The sequence below is a fragment of the Parasteatoda tepidariorum genome, chromosome 3 (genome assembly GCF_982258835.1).
Source record: "Parasteatoda tepidariorum strain Cologne lab strain chromosome 3, Ptep-v5.0, whole genome shotgun sequence".
Taxonomy (NCBI): domain Eukaryota; kingdom Metazoa; phylum Arthropoda; class Arachnida; order Araneae; family Theridiidae; genus Parasteatoda; species Parasteatoda tepidariorum.
The window spans coordinates 105,089,564-105,111,856 of record NC_141757.1 but is presented as its reverse complement, the minus strand read 5'-3'; the positions used below and the strand labels follow the sequence as shown (position 1 = coordinate 105,111,856).

At 28.5% G+C, this 22,293-nt stretch overlaps 3 protein-coding genes across 4 annotated transcripts in view; all 3 read left to right on the top strand.

The window, feature by feature from the left end:
* Ccz1 (vacuolar fusion protein CCZ1) overlaps positions 1 to 1,755 on the top strand; it is a 40,906-nt gene extending 39,151 nt beyond the window's left edge. Inside the window, exon 13 of the mRNA XM_016054965.4 lies at positions 1,590 to 1,755. Coding sequence (XP_015910451.1) covers positions 1,590 to 1,645 — 56 coding nt within the window. The 3' untranslated portion in view covers positions 1,646 to 1,755. The remainder of the gene's footprint in view (positions 1 to 1,589) is intronic.
* A 2,813-nt stretch (positions 1,756 to 4,568) lies between these two features.
* On the top strand, positions 4,569 to 21,906 carry Alg13 (Alg13 UDP-N-acetylglucosaminyltransferase subunit). Its single transcript, XM_087159864.1, has 2 exons — positions 4,569 to 4,705; positions 21,250 to 21,906. Exon 2 carries the CDS (start codon positions 21,265 to 21,267, stop codon positions 21,745 to 21,747), a length of 483 nt encoding a protein of 160 aa, XP_087015990.1. The 5' UTR covers positions 4,569 to 4,705; positions 21,250 to 21,264; the 3' UTR covers positions 21,748 to 21,906.
* Positions 16,242 to 22,293, top strand: part of LOC107441631 (Alg13 UDP-N-acetylglucosaminyltransferase subunit) — a 76,292-nt gene continuing 70,240 nt past the window's right edge. The window contains exon 1 of one of the 2 annotated variants that reach the window (XM_087159867.1): positions 16,242 to 16,568. In XM_087159867.1, coding sequence (XP_087015993.1) covers positions 16,448 to 16,568 — 121 coding nt within the window. In that variant the 5' untranslated portion in view covers positions 16,242 to 16,447. The remainder of the gene's footprint in view (positions 16,569 to 22,293) is intronic. The other variant, XM_087159866.1, reaches the window with a different exon arrangement.

Genomic DNA, 22,293 nt, shown 5'->3' with positions numbered 1-22,293 from the left:
GGTAGTGTTACAAAGCATTTTTCAGAAAAGAACCTCAGAATATTTAGAATTTTTTTTTTTTGTAGGATCTTGGAATTTTTATAAGTAAAAAAAATAAATTATTGATTGAAATTTTTATACCAATAAATAATTTAATATCCATTAGTGTAATAAGAACAATATCAGTTTGTCTTGATAATTAAAATAGAAAATGCATATTATTTTTTAAAATAAAACTGTTTGAACACTGTCTTTTTTAATAGGTTAAAATTATAGTAGGTTTTGAATTTTCCCTATGGAAAAATTTATTTTATTAATATTATTACTATTTTGCATATAAATTTCATACGTCCTTCATTTTTTAATAAACACTTAAACTAGATTTTCTAAAACATGTCTTACTTAGGAAAATTTTTCTTTAATATAAAAATAGAATTATCAAAAGATTTTAACCTCTTTTTACCTCTTTATGTTTATAGAATATTTAAATAATAATTTAATATTTCATTAACGTGAATAAATGGTGAATTAATATTATTTTTTTAATTGAAATTATTTCAAATTAAAAGGTGCTTTATCCTCTGATATTAAACTTAGTCAAAGCTGCATTTAGTTTTCTTTTCTATATAACTTCTACCTATAGTAAAGGGGTTAATTAAAGCATATGGGACAGGAGTGGCATATAAAAATCAAAATATCTATTAATTTTAGTTTCTTATATCAGTTTCCATCAAAATTAGAATTGTCTTGTCTCTATCAGAAATAACACAACGAGCAAGGATATATATTAATGCTAGTTGGTTGCAGAATTTTTCTGCCTAATATATACCCACAGTTAAACTTTAGAAAAGTTTAAAAAAAAGCTTTTACGGGTCCCAGGACAAAATTTATAGTTGGCGCCTTCCTCAAATCACAGTCTTAATTTTGAATTTTGTATAATTTTTGATAAACCTTATTCAAAATTAGAGTTTTTGTATGAATATAAAGGAATTCTTTGCATTTGAAAAAAACTAAATGTTTTGTAAAAAAATTTAAACTAGGCCCTGGGAAAATTGTGCTTGTATTCTCCCCCCCCCCCTTCTTGAGTACAGCCTTGTGAATAAGGCTATCATTGGCACATTTCTTCAAATCACGGTGTTTGATGGAATATAACTATTTTAAAGTTCCTTTCTGACATATTGAGATATGCTATTTTTATTTGGAAAATAATAAAATTTATGTTAAAAAAAATAATTTTAAGAGGAGAAGTATCAAATTCATTGTTCATGTAGCTGAAAATCTCTAAACATAAACCACACATGAAGTGTTAAGTTTCAAAAATAAATATTTTTTCTGCTGTGGAATTATCTTTACATAAACTATATTTTGATATAGTTTGCAGATAACTGTTTTATATGTTGGTGCATTAATTAAAAATAGTTTTTAGCACACCAGCAGACAGACAGAAAGAAAAGAAATTAGGTTTATAATTGCTACTTATAGTTACAAGAAATCAGCCAGGTGAAATGGTAAAACTTCCTGGCCAAACACTCAAACTTTAAATTTACTCGAAGTAATTGTGCTTAAACTGATATGTCACTTGATACTTATGTCTCATTTTTTCTTTTTAGATGAAATGAAGAAGCTAAGTGCATCTCTTTTCCATAATATTTTCATTGTGGAGTAAAGATAATGTTGTGATCATTTCAGTGAAATGTAATTTTTAATGTGATATTTTTGTTTAATCATGTGTATGATATTCATTTGTTAATAAATATGATTATTTATATTTCCAAAGATGTTGCTCATTTACATTCACTTTTAATTTTTTTAAAAATTTAAAAAAAGTGATACTTTTAAATTTATTGAATTACAGAACCTTTTAAATTATTTTTTAAAAGAATGCATTTTTTTATAATTTATTTTAATGAAATAAATAAGTTTTAATGCTATGCAAAAATTACGCAACTGTAATGTTTTTAACCATATGAAGGTAAACTAAAATTTGTTCAATTTTAATTGATACATAACTTTCTCTTCAAGGGGGGAAACTGGTTGTCTGGCAAGAAAAACAGGTGAAAGCATGGCTTCAGGTGTAGCTGTTAACATGTCTGATAAACTTCTTTTCACAATCTGATCATTTAATTCTTTACTAAAGAAACTTTAGTCAGACTGATTTATGATCTCTATGTGTACTCTTTATACTTTGTCCAAGCTTTCATCCAAGTGTAATTAATCTAAGGAATTTGTGTGCGAGTTTGTTCATCTGCCTATGTTTAGCAAATAACCGATCATCAACAAATGGTGTCACTTAAAGCTGTAAAATTGAAGATATTCTTAGTAACTGTTGACCCGAATTTCTGTACACCAAAGTTCTATTTTCAAAACTATGATTAGAATTTCTTATAGCAATCTTTTGATTTTCAGATATTTTCCTATTATTTAAGTATACTAACAAGAAAAATCCATATTATTTATTTAGTTTAAAACTAAGAATTTACACATGATCCAACCAGTAATCCAATTTTTTGAGCAATTTATAAAAAAAATTATCTCAAAAATTTGGTGACGTCAAACAGCAGCACTTACTCATATACGATTAATAATCCCCTATGCCAGGGGTCGGCAACCTGTTTGTCCTTAAGGGCGCAATACTAAATTTGAAAATCACCGAGGGCGCATATTTTACAGATAATCATGCACAATCCTAAACTCAACTGACTACTTGCTGTATATCGCCGTTTGACAAGAGTTAAGTAAATCGCTCTGGCTATCATACATTTACATTAGTCCAGCGAGGGCGCATTAAAAATCGATCGGGGGCGCCCGCGGGTGCCGCGTTGCCTACCCCTGCCCTATGCAATGGATATAGCTTTCTTCAGCCGAATGCAATACTTCTGTTTCACTTGATAATTTATAATAGGAATAGTTTTGCCAAGTGTTTTAGCAACTTTGATGTTTAAATCTTAGTTTTATAATTTTTCAAATTAGCACCTGAAATAAAAATGTCAGAATTGATAGTGAAAATAATGTTTTTCTGTAAAAAAGAAAACTTCAATTGTTTTAAAAAATTTCGCAAGAATTTATTGAGGAAAAAAAAGTCGAAAAATAGTCAAAAATACAATTCCCCCACTCCAAAATTATATATTAGTTTCCAGAATTAAAATTTATGCTTCATATCTTTTAAGCCTTGTACTTGAATAATTTTAAGCACAATTAAAAAAAACAGAGTGTGAAATTACTTTTTCATTTGAATATTAATTAGTAAATGAAGTGCATTACTGGAATATATTTCATTTACTAATTACATGTGTTCCAGAAATACATTTCATTCGCAAATTAATGAAATGTATTTATCGCTTCCATACATTTTCGCCTCTACTCTTGCATAACATACATCCTTTTCTTGCAGCTTTCGACCTGAATCAAATACATCGATTTTTAATTTTTGCCTGCCATTCAAAAACCAAGTCATACTTATTAATTCTTCATACACGAGTCTCGCAGTGGACTGATCGTTAAGAGCAGATCACCAAAGTCAAGCATCACTAGCTACGGTCAGTGTGCGGGTGGGTGACCACTTGGATCAGTCTGCGAAGGGACTGAGGGTGTGCGGTATTGGTTCTCGTTAAACTGTGCTACCGTAAAGTGCTCGACTTCGCGCTCAGGTCGTCGGGCTACTGAAGCGGGGGTGCCATCCCCTCCGCAGAGGATCAAAATTGTGATGGCATGTCTTCGGATCATCCTCCGGGATGTTTCCCAGACCGTCGCCAATAGCCCATTGTGCAGCTCTAGTGTGACGTAAATTAACAACAAAACAATAACTTCATACACGAACGAAAGAATTGCCCCTTATCCCCCTACGAAAATCAGGATGTCACACATGCGCGAATGTGACGTGCTTCGTGCAATTGCAAATCGCATGTGAATACGGATCATTTTTACTGTATGCGAAAAATATCTCATAAGTGAATTTTTCGCTGGTGAATATCTTTCACCAATTAGGTGTCCCGCAGTGGACTGATCGTTAAGACACGGTTCCCAGCAGATCACCGAAGTCAAGCATCACTGGCTACGGTCAGTGAGCGGGTGGGTGACCACTTGGATCAGTATGCGTAGGGTCTGAGGGTGTGCGGTATTGGTCCTCGTTAAACTGTGCTACCGTAAAGTGCTTGACTTCGTGCGCAGGTCGTCGGGCTACCGAAGCGGGGGTGCCATCCCCTCCGCAGAGGATCAAAATTGCAATGGCATGTCTTCGGATCATCCTCCGGGATGTTTCCCAGACCGTCGCCAATAGCCCATTGTGCAGCTCTAGTGCGACGTAAATTAACAACAACAACAACTTCACCAATTAGGTTTTTTCCGTATGTAAAAATGTGAAAACATTTTCTTATACAGTGAGAACGGCCCTTTAATAGATCTACGCATGCGTTAATGCATACGAACTTTAAAATTGCTTGAAATGAAAATCCCAAACCAAAAACGCATTCAAACTGGGACAATAAAGCTGCTTCCGTGAAATACTTGCTTAAATAAATAAAATTTTATTTCATCATGGTTAGTTGTCGCACACGATTTTTGGACCATTCCGACTGCCTCGGTTTGCTTTCATGTGAGTGAAGAGAAGCTACTCAAATTCTTGTGTAGTTTAGGTGCAAGCGTGCATTAAAGACATTATGATGCATTCTGGAACAAATCATTGCTAACGTAAACAAAAAATATTTTTGCCTTGAGCCTGACTTTTTAAGTAAATTTTCGTTTTTTTCTTTTAGATTGTTCACTTGGGGATGATTATCATAACTACGGCAAGGCCAAGTGCCGCCAATTTTTTGGCGACCTATTTAGATAGGCCGCCAAGGGGTAGGAGGAAAAAGAGAAACCCGATCATGACATCACGACGGAAAGGGGGAAGATGGGGGAAAGAAAAGGCGCTCTCTAAGAGGAGAGGACCAAAAAAGAACGGTGTTACCGTCGTGATATCAGGAACAAGGAGAAAATTGAAATAACAGGTACAGAAGATAGAAAAAAAAATCGCATGCAAAATGTAAACATAGTTCAAGAATGAAAAATCTGGGTTTTAAAGAAACAAGGATAACGAAGTAGAAAATCAAAGATAAACATAAATAAACACTTACTTATGGAAACTCTATTCAAGTAGGCTAATCAATTTTAAAATTGTTAAGCTTTAACTGTTAATTCTAAATGGAAAGTTTGGCAAACGTAATAATTTTTATATTTATTGCATATTAAATACTATGCTTTTCAGGTAACATTCTTAATAAAACAAAACTAATTTTTTTAAAATAGTTAATTGAATTAAACTTTCCCTCAGAAATTTCTAATTAAATTTCAATTTATGGTTATCGATTTCTAAAACATAAATTTTAAGCAAAATCATACTAACTTTAAATTTATATTTAATTTTTTAAAGAATTATATTAAATTATAATTATTAAAACTGAATACATAATACTTTTTCTTCCAATATTTACACATTATAATACTCTATACAATTTTGATCTTATTTAAACAAATTAAGCAAAGTAAATGGTGTTTTTTTTTTAAACATAAATTTTAAGCAAAATCATACTAACTTTATATTTACTTTTAAAATTTATATTTACTTTTTTAAAGAAACAATAATTAGTAAAAAATAAAGATGCATTACGTCTAAATTATACACTATAAAATTTTTAAAATACAGGGAAACTTACTTCATTTACGAATAAACATCGAGTCGAAAGAGAAGGGGGGGAAATAAACAGTAATTTTTTAATAGCAAATCTTAAATTAACAAAAAAGGAAGTTTGAAATTAAAAAATAAAATTATATTTATTGCGAATTAGACAATTATTAATTCAAATAAAAACTCTTACAAAAAAACAGTTTGTGTAACTTTCCACACAGCCATATTGAAAGAAAGAAGTGCGCGCTTTTCTATCGAACCAATCAAAACGTTAGTTTGGAGTGTTCGGCGGGAAACTTGACAAAGTATCGGGTGACCTTTTTCTTAGAATCCATTCCTCCCACAGCCTTAGAGGAGCCTAAGCCCACAGCTGCACTGGGGGAAAAATTCATCAATGTCAAAGTTCATCTTCTAGAAAAGACCGCTCTCTTCCTATTCAACTGAGCAATCTGAAATTATCACACCCCCTTCAATGGGACTTAGGAAATTTATTACCATTGCAATACTGAAGTTATGCTTTCATGACTAAAAAAATATTCCTTATAAACTAAATTTTTTATAACTTAAATTATTTCGTAATAGTAACTTCCATCAATAATTAGGGTGAATAAAATTCAAAGTAAATTACATTTTTTAATAATAAGAACATTCCATCAAGTAAAAATGTATGTATCACGACAGCGATTCCCAAATTTTTTTCGATTATGAAACCCTAAATGATCCAACTTTTTTCGACGGAACTCCGATTTTGTAAATGTAATAAGTTTACGCATGTAAAAATTTAAAACGCCTTATGTAAACATTTAATGCATTTATATCCACGAACTAATTTTCAGATGCACTAAATAGCTTAAAAATTATTGAACTCCTAATAATTAACATTTCAACATATTTTTCGCTCAAATAATTTCTCGGTATTAACTTCTGTTTCGAATTCTATAAATAACACTTATAGTCTTCAATTAATTATTAAAAAGAAGTTTTATTTAGTGTCAATAGAAAAGGGTTAATGGGTTCAATCATTTAATCTTTTTTTCATGGTTTTTCAGAAATCTAGATTCTGATATTTTATTAATACTTCAGCCTCGGGGGGGGGAGTGCCAGGAAGGAACTGCCATGTAATAAATCAATTATATGCATTTGCCTTCAATAAAATTGACCCAACCTAATATTTATTTCTGAGTTCAAAAATTGATCTCAGAAATAAATATTGGGCAGGGTCAATAAGGTTCATATAATAAACTAGTTTTAAAGTTCTGCTTTCACGAATTCGCCTCTCCCCTTCTATGACTTCTCATTTATTAATTCCATATAGCTGATTACGACCTTAAAGGTTTTTATCAAAAAGGATGGAAATAGTGCACTTAATCGTCGTTGACGATTGATATAGTTGCTTACCAATCTGCAGTGGACGTTAACCCATTTTTATTACATATTAACTGAAACTGAAAAATAAAATTTAAAAAATTTCTTTTTTATTATTCATTTTCGAATAAGGTTTCTTAGTTTAAGAAATTTTAAATTGTTACTTTTATACATGTAATATAAAAGAAATAAATGATAAAAAGTCATTAAGAGTGGTGAAATACGATTCCTCTAAATTTTTCTCATCAATCCCACAATTTAAATTGAAAAACTCTGATGTCGGTGAAAATCTTCTTGTTTTTCGCATTTGAATTATTTATTTTCTGGTTGTCTTTCTTTGAAGATTGAAGTCTTTCGAATTTTCTATTTTGAAGAATTCAAATAATAAAATCAATAATACAGAAAGTTACATTAAGATTGAGAAGAAGGACACATCCATAAAATAATATAAAAAAAAAAATTAGTCTTTGACATAATGAACTTATCTCGGGAAATTTTATTATTCGTGCTTACATAAAACTGAAGCATAACGGAATAAAATTATCTATTGGTAACGATGCAATATGTTCATTTTCTCTCCGGTTGAGTTCCTTTACCATCAGGCTAACAATGGACGGTTTTTCTCTTCTCCCACGAATACGCGTTAGTTTTAACTACAAAATTCTTCACGAAATCGAATTTGGTCGACTTGATAAGGTTGCTGGGCTTGACTTAGGAATCCTCTTATCTTCTAGGTGTAGCTGAAAATTACAAGGTTTAACATTAACAGCTGCAAATGCCTTAGGTAGCTCCCATCGTCCATAAGTTGCGTCTGTAGTTTATACATATATACACCTAGATTTCTTTTTTTCTGTTTAGTTTTGAATAACTGGACCAAGCCAAATTTTAGGACCCGCTACGTATTATTAGCATTTAATTATTATCATATTATTAGCCTAATTATTAGCATTTATTTATGATGTGCTTAAACTTCAGATGTAGCCAATAATTCCAAAACTCTTTGTTTTTCCAAATTGAAAAATACTGAAGCTGAATATATTTTCCCGAATCGACAAATTGTTTGGTTATTTGCGGAACAGATAAAAATACCGTGTTTTTTATTGTTATCAAATCAGTAAATAATTCTTTTCTTAGCAAGTCGACTCCAGAAGTTGATTTTCTTAGATAAAAATATTTAAATAGTATTCATTACATCCTGCTTCACTTGTAATCTTTATTATTTTTATTTTGTCATACTTTATTAACGTCATTTTTTGATCAACGCATCTACACGCACTGTAAGATAGCCTATTTCGAAACTTCTGTTCTTATGATATTAAACTATACATTTATGATTTAAATTAATCTTAGCAAGTGTTATTTTTATAACCATAAGTTTTATGACTACAATGAAGATTTATAACATAATTTACCCAATTGTAAAAATATAAAATTCTGTATATTGTATATACCGGTATATAAGTCGACCCGCTATATTTTTGATTGCTCTCTTGTAATTTTTGGTATGTCAGGTATATAAGTTGACTGCTGAAAAAACCAAATATGAAAATTTTTAAAACGAAAAAACATGGGAAAAAATTATTAAGTCTATAAAGACTATTAAGTGTAGAAAAAAAAAACTATTAAGTCTAGTATCTGCAAAATTTTCTTTAGTTGAAAATATTCCACACTGTACTCACTCGCATTTATGTTACATAAAATGCTTTGTAATTATTGTAAAATCTAATAAAAAATGTGGAATTTCGAATTCTTTGGATGAGGGTGGAGAAAATTTTGTGTGGAACTCAGTAGTTTAAATTTGAAGCTTTATGGTATTTTTTTAAAAGTTTTTCATTGTGTTATATTTTTTGAAATAACTTCTCTTATTTAAATTTTTCTATCTGAAATAAATTTAAAAAACGATTTTTGAAGAAAAAAAAAACTTTAAAAGTAAAATTTATTGCAAGCATATTAAGAATAGTGTTGTAAAGGGCAAATTGATACAGAGTTATTCATATCTATCTCATTGAGTGAAATGTATCGATATTTCATGATCAACGAATGTCCGACTTTATTACTGGTGCATAAGTGCCTGATTTACGTCAAATTTTGAATTCTTTTATTATTATTTTTTACTCTTTGTTTTATTATATTTTATTCTTATTTCTTTTATTATTTATATTTTTTCAACCTTATTTTTATTATTATTATTTCCACCATACAACTAAGATTTTTCTAATAAATGATTATTATTAAATTTTATATTAAATGAATCTCCTACAATGTCAGATATTAGATTATTCAAGATTTCAAGGTACTTCTGCCATGGGGATTTATGCACCTTGAACTCTTTCTCGACATAAGAAAAAAAAATTGTGCCAGAAACACACGAAATAAAGCGCCTTAAAAAAAAAAACTGGAAAAAATAAATGAGTGATAGTTAAAAAATTTTCAAGACAACTGAAAAATGCTTACATTTATCTTTCATTCGTAAATTCGATTCTTGAGTTATTTTTTTCACCAATATATATTTCCTTTAAATTAAATATTTTTTAACTGCTTAAAATATCTAGTTTTATCCCACATTTGCGACCACTTTGAAAAATTTTCCAGACCGTGGGAACCCTGCAGCAAGTAAAATAAAATTGTATGCGTTTTTTTCAACTTTTAAATTTTTTAACTTTAAGCAACTGTAAAATAGTTATTGACTAACATAAAGGAAATGAGAGATAAATGTGCGAAAGATTTTAATAATAAAAAAAATTGGGAAAAAATGCTATTACAGTTGACCGTCTTAATAGAGTATACTAAAAATAAATTTCTTAGTATAAAAAAGTCGATTTTTTCTTATCAATTATATTTTTTAGATATTTTAACTCTTCTTTCTTCTCAACATAAAGTTTATTCTATAATAATTTATGCTTTTTCCAAAAATAAATTTAATTTTTTCGATTTAACAAAGTCTTAACAATGCACGGATACTTCGAATTTACTTCACCAGTTTTTAAAAAACCCATGCAGGAATTTTTAATACATTTTTTTACAATTAATCGTTTTATATATTTAGTTTATCTTTAAAACAGTTTTTCATATTTTTCGAACCATAGTTGTAGAGTTGGTAGTTGAAATTTTCGACTCCGAATTTTTCAGAAAGCCAACCACCGACTTATAATATATTGAAATTTTCATTTAATCTTAGATTCAAGACATGCATTTGTAAAAAATGTTAATGCACAATCACGCATAACAAATAAATGTCTTAGCCCAAGCTGATTCTTTAATAAATATTGAAGGAAACTAACCATGATACATTAAATTTAATTTTTACCTTTAGAACTTAGCTTAATAAATTTGACTTAGGAATTTTATGAGCTGAAGGATACCTTATTTGTTAAATATTTAATTAAATAATTTATAAGTATGTATTATTTGCTATGAAAATCGGTGCAATGTTAACATGGATTGTCATGAAATCATAATTATAAATACATTTTTAATTATAAAAGTGTATTAGGATATAATTATTTAAAAAGTAAGTAATTTTACAAAAAAAATATGTTTAATTATGTGTCAATAATATGAACCTATCAATCTAAAAGATATTCGTTAACTTTATTATTTATAATGTATTTATGCTTTTAGAAATAATAACAGCTCCATAGACAATATTAATTTTAAAATAGTCCAAATCATGAATTAAAGTTTGTAAAAATACGAAATAGTTTTGAAAGATCGCCTTGAAGGTGAAAATAGAATGAATTGCAAAAAATAATAAAAGTAACAGAAACATTTCGTTCCTCTTTCCAATTTTCTTTCTATTTAAGTTCCCTCCCCCCCTTTTTTATCTCAATGCTGATTTATATTTTCGCAATTAATATCATTTATTTTTATTTAATCATAACGTTTTGCCGTTTCCAGAAAATCAATAGCTAGATTGTCTCTCAGTCTCAATAGCTTTATGCGTACTTTTTTAAGATTTTAGTAAAAAAAAAATAGGTTTAAAAACGTTTAAAGATTATAAATTAATTTTGTAATAAGTAATAATTTAAACGATTGTAGTAAGATTAATAAAAGTAATATTTCTATCCTCATGATTATAAACATTCGTCTAAATCATTTTCATAATCGGAGTTGGGCTAATTTTTTTACAATTCCGATTTATAGACATGATTATTTTGAATGCAGAATTTATTGAAAAGTTAGGAAACGGTTATTTAGTTTATTTTATTTAATTGAGTCAGATTACAAATTCTCTCTACGACCCAGCTCTTATTTGATTTTTGTATTTATAAACTTTAAGAAAAGCTTTTTATTTATTTATTTTTAAATTTTTGCAACTAATTTTGCTCGATTTGAAGATTTAATTGATTACAGCAATTAAATATTTTTCCTTGAACAAATTTCAATAAACTACACTGCGCTCTGTAAGATATTAATAAATGCAACTAAATAAATATACAAAAAAAAAATGATTATTTTGAAGATTTTTAAATTTTAAAATTTTTTTTTCTTCCAATTGTCATGTTTCCAAATAATCACCCATATAACTGTCTAATATTAACATTTCAAGTTACTTATGCTTACATATAAATCAAATGCCTTTAGTCTGAATCTATTGTCTGCAACTGGATCGCAATATTATTAGGCTTGATTAATTTTTAGTGGGATGATAAGTGGTTGCGAAGAAAGTTTGAAATAAAAAATTTATGATAGAATTTTTAAATAAAAATGAAAGCTTAATGCAATCATTACTTTTTATAAGCATTTATGGAGAAAAAAATTTGCTAAAGCTATGTAAATTGTAGGAAATTTTGCCATTTATAATGGACATTTTAAAGGAATTATTAAATATATTGTAGGAAATGGTGTATTATATTTATATAGTATTTGACTATTTCAAAACCAAATCTTATCAATGAACACACACGAAGGCCTCCCATCCATTAATCATATGGTACTTGCGAACCTAATCCCCGCACCATGACGAAAGTGCTACAGCGGATGTTAGCAATAAAGCCCCTACCTTGGAATTTATGGTTGTTGGTTGATAATAGATTACTAAAAGTTCAATGTAGATTGTTAAAAATTAAATTTATAATTATTATATAAGATTACAAATGAGATGAGCTAAATTATAATCATTAAGATACATAACCTGAGTTTCATGTCAAAATTACTGATTTAAATAAATTGCAAGTTGCACTTTATTTAATAATAAAAAAATACTATTTTCGACTATTCGAATTATTTGTTAACATAGCATAATTTCTCTTATTGTTTATTATACTTTGCTTAGTTCAAGCCTCTATTTACAAACTATTTAAATTAAACCCCCCTCCCTCTCTCTCTTTCCATTTTTAAATTGAAAATAATACAGAGATGAATGTGCTCCGGAAAAAATCCGGGTTTCCAGATGTTTCGCTATTTGCGATCAGGAAATCCACAGTCCAGAAGTTTACAGAAATCATCGATCACATTTATGTGTAAAAATTCTTGTATATTTTATTTAAAAATATTAGAACTAGAATTTATTCTTGGCATCTCTTTCATTTGTAAATTTTTTTTCTTTTGGAATAATAAATGTGATTAGAGATAAAAGTAAACTAAATACATAATTATTAATTTAAATTATGCTGCATATAATTTATGTAGACTTTCACGTTGTGAAAATATCAATGATTTAAATTTATAAAGATATTAATTTTTTGAAATGCGTCATTAATGATTTTACTCAGGAAGTTTTCAGGATTTTTTAATTGGGCTCACAATCACCCCTGATAATAAGAATAGGGGTGGAAAATAAGACACTACTCGTAAGTGGAATAAAACAAAAATTTTTATTTGTCATGCTGCTCGAGAATATTTCAAATGAGGAGTTAAAAAATTCTGTAGAAAATTAGCTATTAGTTGTGGTGCAGCTACATTTTCTTACAACTCTGAAATCAAGAAATTGATCCTCTTTTGTATTCTTAACAATTGCAATCGAAAATCTTCTTTTATAAATAATGTTGCTTGCTAGTTGAAGGCATCACATATGATTGTGATTTTTGGAACTTACAATAACACTGTATGGCTAGATTAAAATAAGAGAAAAACAAGCTTAATTTCCCGATACATAGATATTAAATATTTTTTTTATATATATTAAATTGGATTTTTACTTACTATATTGTAGAGTTAATAAGATAGCTTATCCATATATTTTTAATGTTTATTAACACATCATTGCTCATTTTAATTGAAAGTTTATAACAGCAAAGATATATTTCATTAATAAAAACTAGTAGGACAAAATATTACTCGTACTAAGATGCAGTTTCCCTGTTTTGAGAGGCACATTTAAGATATGCAATTTAATCACTGCGGGTGCAAATAATAATTTAATACAGACTTAAAAAGCAAAATCATACTCTTTTTTTTTAATAAATATTCCTTCAGATTTTTGACTTAATAGCTTGAGACGAATAACAAAACTTTTCTAACAGTGTTATTGATAAAGATGTTGAGCCATAAATACTAAATAAAAAGACTCATTCTTGTATTGATATCTTTGTTAATGAATATATTCGGACTTCTCTTTTTGAATTAAAATTTGCCTGGTTTTTGGGAAAGTACTGCACAATTTTCTCAGATTTTTTTGTCCACTCTTTTTGGAAAGCTAATTACGTGTAAAATAATAAATTATATTGATTTTTGAAATGGGTTGTTTTAAAAATACAAGCTACAGTGGATACGCAATGCATACGAATCGTCAGACATAATTTCCATCCTAGAGCGTTTGATACATCAGATACTGTTCAAACAATTTTCAGTTTGCTTCTATGTAATAAAATAATAAATTTGAACTCATTGAACTTCATAGCTTCGAATTTGGAAAAATCATTTTAACACATTATTTTACCCAATATCAGATTTCTAAAAATGCAAAAAAGGAAAAGTTACGTTAAAAATACATCAGGGAATAAAAATCTTAAATACATATTTAATATCATAATAAACAAATATCTCTCTAAGAAATGGGTAAATAAAAAATGTTTTATAAAAATAAATAAACTTACCTTCCTCTCTCCTTCGTCATTGTCTAAAAATGAGAAAAAACTGCTCCTCCCCCCCATCTATTATAAAATAGCGGCTGACTATGAAGATTTTATTTATTTATTTATTTTAACGAAAAAAACATCTTAAAATTTCCTTTAAAGAAATGTAAGGTCAAGAGGAATTTAAAAAAAGTTACACAAGTGAATGAAATGTTTCTTATGAAACTCGTCTCTTAAAGAAAAGATTAATATGTCATTAAATATTATTGTTTGAAGTTTTTGATTATTGGAATATGTCTAACAAAAGTGGATACTAATTTAATTTATTTTGTTAAAAAATCTTTAATGTTACGAAATGTTTCAAATATGACTTTTAACATTAGTGAAAAGAAAGCTCATTCGTTTTTACGGGACGTGGTGTAACGCATGATACTCGTCGCCTCTAGCACATGATCTTATTAAAATGAGAAAAATAATTAGAGATAGTAATAATTTCTGTTATATATGTCAGGAACAATGATAATTACCATATTAGCGACTTGGTTACATTTAAAACGAAACATAGGACTCAATTCCTTTTTTTTTTTTTTTTTTTTTTATTTATATTAAATATTACGGCAGTTTCAGAATTGCATCAGATTTGAAAAATATTCATTAAAAGAATCGGGAATTTTTTTGCAAATTTTCATAAGATCATGTGTTAGAATTTTCATAAGATCATGGGTTTTGTGCTTTTATAAGATCATGTAATAGAAATATTAAAACATAAAATTCTCTTTGCAATATTTAGTAATAATTTTAATTAAATCTTTCAATTTTAGTTTTAATCTAAAACTCTAAGCAAGAATTTAAGTTTAAAATTTTATGACTGTGAAGAGCATTGACCTGATGACGTATTCTGATGCATTGATTGTATTGACTTGTTTGGAGTTCTCTCAGAAATGTTTTTTATTTTCAATTTCTTAGTAAAAAAAAATAATAAATAATTAAATAGATAAATGAAATATTATTTTTACTGATTTGATTTAAATTTTAACAAAATCTTTTTATCGCGTTTAAAGTTATAGTTTTTTTTTTTAATTAAACTCCAAATTTATAATTGAAATACGTGCAATGGAAACTAGTATTATACTTGCGAACAACGTTTTTCCGAGTTTAAGTGTTAATTATGATGAAAGTTGACAATGTAATTTTCTCTATAAATCAACTACAGATATTTTTTAAGATGCAAGCAATCATGCTTATAATTAAGAAATAAGACTTGGTTTTTGTACTTTATCACTTTTGAAATTGCATTTGAATAAAATAATGTTAAAGTAAAGTGCTGCGTATGATAATGAAATATATATAAATATTTTTTTAAAACTTTTATAACTTTTGAAACTGCAAACAACTGAATAAAATAATAAGGTTAAAGTAAAGCACTTTAAATGTATTAATTGCTTTCTCAGGTCTATTCCTTGAGATCTATCTTAATTTATTATTTGTGTAAAAGTATCGATTCCTTTGTGAATAATGTCTTATATATATTTCCAATCGAAAATTATCATCTATTGAAAATTATCACATAATTGAAAATTATTTCTGATTAAATGTTTAATTTGACGAAAAACGATTTAATAAAATATCATACATCTGAAAAAGCAAACAAGTGATTCAAATTTTTTTTTGAATGTATAAAGTGCTTCCTTAACTCATTTTCTCAAATCTATTATAGTTCATTATTAGCGTAACAATATGTATTTCATTCTGAAGAATTTTTATTATGCATTTGGAATAAGAAAATTTAATTTATTCTTTTCGTCCTAATTACGCATCTGAAATGCTGAATTTAGCGATAAAAGCAATAAGTAATGTATTGCAATAAAAATACCTTACAAAATTTCGTTACATTTGAAATTGCAAACTTTTAAGGTAATTGCCATAAGATCTTCATCCTAATTAAAAATTAATAAAAATAAGGTTAAAGTAAAACATTTAAATGTCTAAGCTTTCTTAGAAACTTTTTCCTCAGATCCATCTTAAATGCATTTTGTATTGAAAAATGTATAGTTCATTTAAATCTTCATCCTATTGAAAAATGAATAAAATGTTTAAATCAAATATGAATTATATTTCAGAAACAAAGAAAATAAACTGTGGTGCATTATAAGACTTTTTAAAACTATTATTCAAATGTAATCTCATTAATTTTGAGTCAAACAGATTTTTAAAAAAAAAAAAAGAATAAAAGGATTAATAACTTTAGATTAGACGTTTGCAAAACGTGTGTTTTATCTTCAGGAACTGACACCGTGAGTACGTTATTCAAGAACTAATATTTTGTACATGTTATTTAAGAACAAGAAATCGGAACCGGTTACTTAATAACTGATATATCTTAACCGATAAGTTCTAAGGAGTAATCAGGGAATTTGAGCCAATGAGAAGGAAGAGGCGTAAACGTCATGATCCGAGGAAAACTGGTTCCCTCCGCCAGAAACGTTATCTTCCTTCCTCGGCGACTCTTCGCCAACTTGCCGTAGTTATGATAATATTGTTTGGTAAGTTTTCATGTTAAAAATATTTCTCATCTATTAGTGACATTGATATTTGTTATAAATGTTTGTTTATAATGAGAATCTTAAATTTTTTTTTGATGATTAACTTTTCTTTTAATACTATCAGTGAAGCTGATATTCAGTTCTGTATTTTAAATAATTATGAAAACTAATTGGTATATAAGTATCATGACAACCACATAAATATTTTCGATTTATGAATCAATTTTCTATGATCGTCGATATTATTTTTAACTTACTTTTATTGCATTATTGTTCGAAAATTGTTTCTTATGGATGGTGTTTTCTGCACTGAGATGCACTGCAAGATCTTTACTGCCTATACCTCTGGGTAACTGTTTCTGGTGTATTATGAAGCCACTTGGCTCACAAAGTGATCATTGTATTTTGAGACTCTCTTGGGTAATAATTTGGGAGAATTCCATATTGTGATCTGTGTCAAAACAATCGCCAAGTCTTGGCAACTTTCTGGCAGCGGCCCGCGAGAAACTAAAAAAAAAAAAAAAACACCACGGAAAGATAGCAACTCGAAAGGTATAATTCGTAACCACCCCCAGATAAACATCTACCTGTTTTTTTTTTTTTTTTTTAAATTGCAAGTTTAAAATCTATTTGGCTACTTGGCAATTTTAGTTTGTGCTACCGATCACATTACAGATATATCCCCAATATTTCTTGTATACATGTATTTGTTACCTGATTGGAAAGATTTTCAAATGGGGATCTGTGGCTGTATAATTCCCAAGTCTTGGCAACTTCCGAGCAGCGGCCCACGAGAAACTGAAGAAAAAAAAGAAACATCACAGAAAGGGACCATCTCGAAAGTTATAAATCGTAGCTTTCCTCAGGCAAACATCTACAGGTTTGTTTTTTTAAGGAATTGCAAGTTTAAAATCTATTTGGCACCTTGTTGATTGTACTTGGCACTACAGATCATGATACGGAAATACCCCCAATTTATTAATTGTGTTTAAAAAAAGAATCGTCATTTGAAGACCTCTCATTTCAAGACGTAAGAATCGTCATTTGAAAAAACAAATGGTTATGAAACACTTTTTACCTTGTCAACAATATACCAACTTCGAAATTTAATTTTAAATTTTAATTTGTAAAATGAAATTAATCTTGCTGCTCTAACAATAAGTGATATTTCCATATCAAGATTTGCCACAACACCTACAATCGCCAAGAGGCCAAATTGATTTTAAATTGGAAAAATTAAAAAAAACATGGCTACGAGAGTGGCTACGAGTTCTATCCTTTGTGTTGGTCCCTTTCTGCGATGGTTTTTTTAAAAAATGTTTGACGAGTGACTGCATGGAAATTGCCAAGACATGGCCATTATTCTGCGACAGATCACGATATAGAAACCTCCCTGAACAATATGCTAACACTAACGATGGTGCACAGCTTGCAACAAGAACAAACAGTAATGAACAAATAAAAAGAGTCCAAATTGGGACTGCCAAAATAGCCATTTCTTTCTAAATCTAGCAACCATATCACCTTTTTTAACAATACATCTATAAATAACTAAAACAAATTTTCATTTCAAACTCACCAGAATTACTTAATATCATTAATATCTTATGAAATACAGCAAATTTAAGCTCTGAAATTGTATTATTTCTTTTAGTGAAAACAAAATTATCTTCGTTTAAAAATATCGCTCGCAGAATGAGCTGAAGTAAGCTGCTGTATACTTTCCAACTGGAAGTAGAGCAGAGGTCAAGAGCACAAGATTGTTGTTTACATTTATATTGAAAACACCATCCATAAGATATTAAATATTTGCACTCTTATAATGAATAATTATTTAAAGTAAATGATTCTAGTTATTGTAAGGGATGGTGGAGCACCTTGAAGGATCTCCCCAAAATGATGTCATGTTTAGAGGAAAAGTAGGGGTTTTCTCAAAATTGTGGCAGTTTATGATAAAGTACCAAGAAATATGACATCACATATTTTAATTCAGTTTAAAACATTTAAAATCAGCAGATTTAATATTTCTATAATATTTATTTTTATTATTTTTTCCATCAAAATAGGTAGGGTGACCTAGGGTAATTCCTGATCAAAAAATGCAAACATCTATTTTGTGAAAAAACTATTCAAGATAGAATTTTAATATTTACTATTAGTTTGAGGCTATATGAGATGAATCCTATGCTACCTTCTTTTGTTTGAAAATCTAATTTCTATTTAAAAGATTTTAAATTTTTAGTGATCAGGAATTATCCCTTCTCTTGATCATTTCTGGGGTAATTCCTGATCACCAGTTTTTATTGTAAAGGGACTGCTTTAAAATAATTAAGCAATGGTAATTAACAAATAAGACATCAAGATCAAGCAAATAAACCAAAAAGATATGTTTAAGCAGCCAATATAACGATTTATTTAAAACCAAAAAATAAAGATTAACACTTTAAATTTTCCAAAAATCTTACATTTTAGTCAAGCAGCCAACTCATTCTCATGTTCTGCTGGAATATAAGAAAGAGTTCCCACATGGGTTTCTTTTGCTGGATTTTTTATCTCCATTAAGTGAGAGTGAAGTTTAGTAAGGTATGTCAACAGCTCGGGCATCAGCCCTCATCACACTGAAATTTTCATTTTCAATCATTAAAAGAAATTCACTAATTTTGCTTTCTAGAAGCTTAGTATCCTTTTCAGACTCGTAATTTCTCACCATACTTATATTAGGCTAATTTATAAACTTAAAAATTATTCTAAAAATTTATACACATAAAATTAAGATAGAAGCAAGGTAAGACAAACCAGAAATGGTGCAAATCAGAACACATTTGTCTTGCATACAGTTAAAAACAAATTTTATGATTACAGCTAAAATATATTTTATAGTTGTTCCACTTAATAAATTTGAACTGTCATTTAAGAAAAGTCAATTAGCTATTTATTAGCTATTTTTAATACTATTTATAAAAAGAAATGACAATGATCAGGAATTACCCCAGTGATCAATAATTACCCCATCTGTAGGGGGCAACATTTGATATAGTTTCCTATAATAAATTATAATGTTTACAATAGATGTGAAACAATTAAACAAAAGCTTACACTATTTTCATATCAAAGAAAAAGAAAGTAACTCAAAATATTTATTATTACAGAAATGTGCACATTTTGAAACCCATCTTTGAAATGGAAAATACAGAGAGCAGTTTAAAAGATACTCATTTTGTTACTTTAAACAAAAAACTATTATTGAGTATATGTAGTTATACTTTAGTAAAGTGTACAAGCAATTTTGTCCATGTCTCAAATTTAAAGAAAAATAATATTTTAAAAATAAAACTTAGGTGATCATTATTTAACCCAGAAACAGAGTGATTGTGAATTACCCCGGGTCATCCTACACATATAATATATTTGTTATGCTCACTATTGCTATCAAAATGCATAATTGAGGTTTTCAAATAGAATATGAAGTATGATATGTAATACAGTGTCTTTAGTGTATGATATATAATATAGTCTTAATACAGTATAGTGTATACAGTACAGTGTATCTGAACTGTTAGTTTATGTAATGTAGTGTGATATGTCACTAAGGGATGTGGGGCATAGAGCAGTATGAGGCTTTAGGACAAGGGGGAGGAGGGGTTAAAAATATTGAAAAAAAGTGTGACATCATCTCCCTTTGAGACACTTTTTAGGTGATGGTTTGGGGTAAAAATTTAAAAAATTTAATCACTGGTCCATTCATATTCCAGAATTTTTACTTATAAGTTTATCAAAGGTTTCATCTCTGGAGCTCAAACTAGTTTGAAGTTGCTTCACCTCTAATCTTTACTAGATATTTGGATTGCATATTCAAGCTTGAAACCTTTGTTGGTAATGAACAACAATAGTGTGAGAAATTTCAACACTATTGTTCTTCTAAACAACTGTTGATTCATTAATTCTTGGTTATACCTATGAAAGAGAAATAGCCAAGTATTTATTTAGTTAATTAAATAAAAATAAACTATAATTCATTTAATGATGTAAATACTTGCCCACCTAGTAAAAAAAATTGACCTCTAAACTAGTTATTTTCACAATGAGAATAATATTAGAATTTTAAAATAACTTTTTAAGATTGCTTACACCCCAGTAGACATTAATGCTTAAAATAATAGTGAAGCCTTATTAACAGCGAATTTGGTGGTCTTTATTTGAGCCTTTTTCAGTGTTTTTCCTATTAGAAACTTTTTAACCTCTACAGCCTCAACCATTAAACCATCCCACTTGGCTCACTATATAACAACTTCCAAAGAGTACAAGACATCCTTTGACATAAAAATTATTATAAAGGCGTATTTTTTTAATTCCAACATGTTCTAATTAAAATGATTTCATTTTAGGTGTAAAATTTTTATTACGCCTGAGCAGAACTTTTTATTCACCTATTAGATATGTAAAATAATCAATTAATTCACTGTTTTGTCGTTATTTAATGATTTGGTGACTAATGTTAACTCGCTAAGTTAGATGCCTATTTATTAAACTATGACAAAACAGCTATATCTGGTTGTACTTGAATGCAATTTTCGCAAATAATCATTAGAAAATATAAAATTAGAATAATGTAAGTAAATAAAAGAAACTGCATCAACTTACTAGTGTTAAACGTAAGAACTTTAGCATATTTTCTTTACAGATCTGACCAGTTTCAATGTCCGTTTTTGTGACAGTGGGTTCAACTTCATTTGATAACCTCATAAAAGTTGCCACCTCCGAAAATGTTCTCCATGTCTTAAAAAGCAAAGGCTTCAACAAAGTTGTTCTTCAGATAGGGCGTGGAACAGTCCTTCCCGAAAAAAGCAGCATCTTAGAAATCGAATGGTTTAAATATAAAGATAGCCTAGCAGATGATATTAAATCAGCGTCGTTAGTGATTGGACATGCAGGTGCGGGTACGATTTTAGAATCCCTGATAGAACAGAAACCATTAATTACCGTATTTAACGAAACGTTGATGAATAACCACCAGAGTGAGCTGGCAGAGCAAATGGAAAAAGATGGCTTCTTAATATCTTGTTCCACTGATAAGTTGCTCAAAACTCTAGAGAACTTTGACTCTAAGAAACTAAAGACATATATGTCAGACCAGAATAGATTTCCTGCATTTTTACATGAAATAATGGGATTTAGATGAAATACTGAAATGTTAAAAGATTGGATTGTTGTTTAAATATGGAGCTTGATTAGAGTTTTAGAAGATTGAATCGATGTTTGAAGAGGGAACCTGATTGCAATGTTAATCTGCTATGATAAATTCCTTTTTTTTTTAAATAAAAATATGAGCCTGGTTTTATCATAGTTTTATGATCATGTTCATAAACAAATATTTTTTTTTCATAGTGTTGGTATTTTTCGGAAAATCGTAGTTTATTTATCTAAATTTGATTTAAAAGGTTTTCTGTAATCCTTACAACTTGTTTTTAAGTTCCTTGTAAAAAAATTTTTCAAAATTATATGCACATTAAGAGTCGTTAATAATTTTTTCAGAAAAGTGAAGAGTTATTGAAATTTAAGGAATCACTATAAAGAAAAGTGGGATTTAAAATATAAAAACCTGTTTGATTGAAAAGGAAAACTGCGAGGTAAGGAAAGGCGATTGTCAGAAACACTTTTATAGTTCTACCAGTAATCTAACTGGTAATGATGTTGTAATCTCACTTTAATTAATAGAAATTTTTCA